The sequence below is a fragment of the Vigna umbellata genome, chromosome 1 (assembly GCF_029865625.1).
Source record: "Vigna umbellata cultivar VRB3 chromosome 1, Vumbellata_1.0, whole genome shotgun sequence".
In the NCBI taxonomy this organism is placed as follows: Eukaryota; Viridiplantae; Streptophyta; class Magnoliopsida; order Fabales; family Fabaceae; genus Vigna; species Vigna umbellata.
The window spans coordinates 91,045,192-91,051,158 of NC_142165.1; the positions used below are offsets into that span (position 1 = coordinate 91,045,192).

The following is a 5,967-nucleotide window of genomic DNA, read 5'->3' on the forward strand; positions in this document are numbered from 1 at the left end:
AATTTGAAACTGTAAAAAACTAAAATCAAGTTTAGCGAAAAATATAAATTAAATAACGCAAAATTTTTTCTTAATTTTTTTTCTCCTTTCTTATTATTGAGTAATGAAACATAGTTTCATTGAATAGATAAACACATCATTTTTATCCAATGTAAATGGTGAGTTTAAAACGATAATATAATGTTTTTTCTTGTATAAATTGTGTACTTTCCCAACTTAATGATTTTTAATTAGTGGATAAGTCTAAAATGACTAATAATAAAGTGAGATATATTTATATTCATTTAACAATAAAATTAATTTTTTTGTACTTTAAGAAAAATAAAAAATAAAAAAAAATAATGTCAAATGGAAAATATTGGTGTGTGAAAAATTATCATTTCTCATTTAAAATTAAAAAAATTTCTGCTATATAAAATATTTTTTGAACGTGTGCTCATCATCCTTCCTTACCCACGGGACAAATACCATCTAAGACTTCAATATCTGAATTCCACAAACCATGGAATTCCGAATCCCAGAAACTTCAACCAACATCAGTGGTCACAATTTGAAGTGTTCTTGTTTCTTCTGCATCTTGTCTGAAACGGTGCCTTCCGTGAGAAGAACCAGAATAGCTAAATACTTCAAAAAAATGCCTCTCAGAAACAACCAAGAACATGTCCTTGTCCTAAGTGGGATTTGGAAAATCGCCATGACTAAACCAAACGACCCTGAATTTCCTTCCCTTGGCATCTTCACATGCATGGCCAAACTGATCAGTAAAGGTGTCACTGATAGAAGTTGGCTTCTTAGGCACCAGAACATTTATATACCCTACTACGCGGCACATATCATTGGTTCCTATACCATGACGAAACCCAAGTTTGCCAAAAAGGCTGTTAAGTCCTCAGTGATTAAGCCTTTGCTTGAGCTTCTTCGGGGTAAGATTAGTTGGGTTGAACAAAGGGTTGCACTCAGAGCAATGGGTCATCTAGCCAGCCATAAAGCATCTTTTGAAGCCATTAAAGCCTATGAAGTAGAAATCATAGAAGCAGCCACGAAGATATCTTCCACGTGCCTGGACAAAGTATATGATGATTTTGTTGGGTTGAAAAAAACAGAGAGATTGAAGTACCATAGGAACCTTTTAACAAGAGGGTTTGGAGGCTTTGAATTGGAAAACAGAAAGGCAGAAGAATGGGCCAGCCAGCTTCAATGTTGGTCTCTCTTTCTCCTACACTGCTTTGCACGCAGAGAAAGATCTCTCGGGCTAATATGTAAGAAGAGATTCTTGAAGGACTTGTGTGGTATGTGGGGGGGACTATCAAACCCCTCTTCACCTTCTGGAATAGGACTTCTGAAAACTCTCTGTCACACACAAATGGGAAGAGAAAGCATAGCGAATTTGCAACAAGTGGTAGAGAGTTTGTGCCACGTGTCAAGATCCTCAGATGAAAGGCAGCACATGGCTATTGAAAGTCTTATGCAACTTCTCCTAGACCCGGTTACAAGGTATAAAGTGATAGACATAGCAGCTCCGGCGCTTGCCGATTTGGTTGAATTAAGAGATATCAAAGGGAAATACAAAGTTGGTAAAAAAATCATGCAGGTTCTCTTACACGACTACCACAAGATCAAGGTTCGCGAGTTGAGTTTGAGTAGTGAAAGAACCAGGAGAAGGTTGGAAGAATTATGGGATATGAAGGTGGAGAGAGTGAAGAGAGAGGAGCTGATGAGTGTGCAGGAAATAAGAGAAAAAGAAGCCTTGTCATGTGTTCTGAAACAAGAAGGAAGCGAGAGATTTTTTACTGGGGAGATTGAAAAGGCCGTGGTGAAATACTCAAAGGCATTAGATTTGTGCCCTTTAAAACTAAGGAAAGAGAGAATTGTGCTTCATGGTAACAGAGCTCAGTGTTATTTGCTTCTTAAAGATGCCGAAGGTGCCATAAGTGATTCCACCAGAGCACTGTGCCTATCAGGTGTTGCGCGTCCTCACAGTAAGAGTTTGTGGAGAAGATCACAAGCTTATGACATGAAAGGCCTTGCTAAGGAGAGCTTGATGGATTGTTTAACGTTCATGAACTCAAAGGGATTCAGTATGCCATACTACGCAGCACGATTTTTGAACAGGCAAATGAATTCCACTTGGCTCTTTGCTTCAGCTCAGTCAAAGTGGTGTAGCAAACACCAAGAAATGAAAGAATTCACTGGGAATTTGGGTCAGAAATCGAGGAGAAAACTGAAAGGTGAGTACTAATTAAAAGTTATGTTGTTTTTCTTTCTGATTTTAGTTGTGCCATGCATGAGTAATGGTTGTGATATTATATGAGTTATTAGAGAGAGAAGTAGGCATTGAAGTGGTGAATGGAAGGCCTTAAGGAAGTGTATTGGTGTTTGCATTGTAGGTATGAGTTGGTATATTGTAGAGGAAGCTCTGAGTAGAAGAAGAAGATGGGAGAGAAGAAAGAGCAGAAGGGTGAGTGAGCGTAGAAAATTAGTTACTGCAAATGTGATGCAACATTGAGGAACGAATTGATTTATATGAAGGTTGTAGCATGGAGGAGATGGAGCGTACTTAATGCGTCTTTTGCATTGCAATGTCCTGTACTTTTGCCTTCATTCACAAGAAAGGGAAGTAAACAAGTGCTTAAATAAATTAATATCAGCTTAATCAATATAATCTTCAATTTCAACTAAATTATGGAAAATGCTTTTCTAACAACTTTTCTTTTATAATATTTTAACAAATGTAGTACCTTATTCATTTCAAATATTTTTCTAAAAATAAATTTAAACGAATTAATAGAATAACCACATGCAACTGTTATCAAAAAATTATTATAAAAATCTCTAAATTATAGTACATACTTAGAATTATTTAATTTTAACACCTTCACTTATTATATTATGTCACTAATTTTTCCACGAGTATTTTGTAGCATAAGGTTGGTTACTAAAACAGATTATGGAGAAACAAAAATACATGTGATGTTAATGCAAAAAAGTACTTCGACCCGATACATTTTTATACACATTTTACATTCATTATTTTATTCTTTAATAATTTCTTTTTATAAATATAAAAGTTAATTATAAAAATACATTTTTTTTGTCATGTTTAGCATTATTTATTATAATCGTTGTATATAAATTATTTTTTTCTTTTTCTTATACTTTTACAATTTTTTTGACACACTAACTTTATTATTTACAGTCGCATACAATTCATTTTTAATTTATTTATCTCCGTCGTATTAATAATCTCATTTTGTACTTACATGTGTTTTTTATATTATGTTGTATTGTATTAAAAACTTGTATAAAATACGATTATCTTTTCCTTATAAAGTTGTTCTCATAAAAATGTTGGAACATTTAATTCCAGAATGTCTTATACTTGTCAATGAATAATCATGCAACATTGAGGTATTGTTTTAAGAAAATTTGTACCTGACGTTTTGCTACTCACTATATATTTAATTTATATATATATATATATATATATATATATATATATATATATATATATATATATATATAATTTAAAAATAAAACACAATTTTAAAAATATCTTTTAAGTAAAAAAAACAAATTTAACTGAAAAAGGTTAAAGTGAAAATTCAAGTTATTTAAATTAAATGTTAACGGAGGCAATAAATTATTGTCATTTCTTTGTATTAAAATGTGTTTAATGTTATTTTTTTTTATTATTATTATTATTAAATTTTATTGTTATTTTATAATATTATTATATGCATGCTGATGTATAAAATCGGTTATCTGCATTGCAATAACAAATTAATTAGTAAAGACGTAAACTTTCTTTTATTTTATTCTGTAGCCTTTCTTTTCTTGTACCTTGTCTTTAGAAGGAAACAGACAACGAATTGGTTGGTTGGTTTGAAAATAATTCTTGCACTAGACAATCTGTTCATTTTACAGTTCATATGCATTTAAAAATGTTGGAGGTGTTGTCGTGTCTCTGAAATTTCAATCTTAAATTCCAACTTTACATATTTGTGGACCATTGCGTAGGTTATATCAATTAATTGTAGGTTTTTATTATCTTTTTAGGTATGTTTGGTAGCTGCTGAAGAAATATTGTTCCTTGTTTTACCTGTCCCACTCCTCCACTTATCAGCATTGAAGATACATAATATACGTACATTGGATAGCTCAAACAATTCATATATGAAGAAAAGAAAACAAATCAAATATTTTTTAAGAATGATTGAGAAGATATTATTAAAGTTGTCAATCAAAAAGGGTAAAGATGCTTATGGTCAGATTACTTAATTATTTCAATCAGAAATGTAACTTTTTGGCTTGGTTTATATTTGAGATGCAAACATTTTGTTTAAACTTTTATCATCAAATAATAACTTTTTCTAAAAAACCATTAATTTTTATATTTTTGTTAATTTTTTTAAAAGAAGTAATCAGAAGTTAAAAAGAATAAAAGTTCTAATTACAATAAAAAACTATTTAAAGCAGCTTCACATAAAATAATTTTTTTAATTGTAAACTCATTTTTGTATATCTCGAATAAGGTAATCACTAAATTATTTTAAACTAGGATATTGTTTTGAAACAAACTGATTATAGTAAAGTTCTTTATATAATATTTTATTTGTTTGTTTTAAATTCTTTTTATCTGCAATTCACATCTGACTCGAGCTAATGTAAACTGAGCTTCTTGAGTTTATTTAAAAGGATAAATTTCTTTTAATATTTATTTTTTCATTTATTGAATTCGAATCTCAATTTTAATATAAAGAGGTTACCTTGCTTGTCACTTGAACCGATAGAGACGGGTAATTTATGCAATTTTATTCTTCTTTTTGCGTTATTTATAATATTTTTATTGTATGCAAATACAAATTAACTAAAATAAAATCAACATATGCTATATATAAAAGAAATTAATACAAAAATATAGGTTAATTAAGTCTCTTATAAATTTAGATATTTTTAATTAAATTTTATTGTCTAATAAATACTTAAATTTTTTATATTTTTAACTATTTTTTTTTTTGCTTACCGTTTTTTGTAATTGAATAACATTTGTTATCTTATCCATAATTTTGCTCAATCATTTTTATATGTTAAAAAATATAAAATTTTATTATTAATACAAATAGTATTACGATTAATATAAAACAAGTAAAATATATTAGATAAATAATCACATTAATAATGGTGATAGAAACAATTCATTAGTAATTTTATATGATAATAAGAAAGTAATCTAAGAACAACCTTGCAATGAAAATCATAATATCATTTTATATTAACAACAAAAACATAAATTTTTTACTGCATGAAGACACATAAAATAATTATGAAATATAATAAGAATCACATAATTCAATTAACAAAAATATTAAATAACATTAACTCAAAAAAAATATAAAAGTTTTAATATTCATTAAACAAAAAAATAATAAGAAATTCTTAAATGAAAATACCTAAATTTATAAAAAAACTTAAAAAATAATTAAGCCAAAAACTTAATTTATCTATACAGTGATATATGGAATTATGCTCACGATATTTGCTGTTTTTTATTGTATAAATGAAATGGACAGAATAAATTATGTTATCAAAGCAGTTTGAAACTTGAAATAAATTCAAGGCATGATTATCAGTTCATGAAAAGGATAAATCAAGTTGGCGATATTAATGATAAAATATTCCTTTATAAATATTATTTTAAGACCTCTTGCAAAATGGACAGATCTTTTGCAATAAAGTTGGATTCATGCACCTTATCCGACCAAACTGCTTTGGTTTCTTCTGCGCACTAACCAATAAAATACCTCCAAAGACAGAATATCTCAATCATGGCCGTAAACCTAACCTTAAGCCATTATGGGAATAGTGTAGATAAAACAGGAACTAAATAGAAGGGTGGAGAAAATAATAAACGGATGTAAATGATTATGATCAGACCATTGACATTGCGAAAAAATATAACAAGTAAAA

General features: G+C 29.0%; 1 protein-coding gene across 1 annotated transcript; it reads left to right on the plus strand.

Annotated features, from left to right (window-relative positions):
- The first annotated feature begins 337 nt into the window (after positions 1–337).
- LOC124846980 (uncharacterized) lies at positions 338–2,642 on the plus strand. The gene is made up of 2 exons (XM_047324355.2): positions 338–2,228; positions 2,388–2,642. The coding sequence occupies exons 1-2, from the start codon at positions 503–505 to the stop codon at positions 2,504–2,506; spliced, it is 1,845 nt and encodes a 614-aa protein (XP_047180311.2). The 5' UTR covers positions 338–502; the 3' UTR covers positions 2,507–2,642.
- Positions 2,643–5,967: the final 3,325 nt, after the last annotated feature.

Excerpts from the sequence above, each read along its gene's own strand:
- LOC124846980 (XM_047324355.2), top strand. The coding sequence starts at position 503 with ATGGAATTCCGAATCCCAGAAACTTCAACCAACATCAGTGGTCACAAT. Across the intron at positions 2,229-2,387 it reads ATCGAGGAGAAAACTGAAAG|GTATGAGTTGGTATATTGTA; the intron begins GTGAGTACTAAT and ends TTTGCATTGTAG.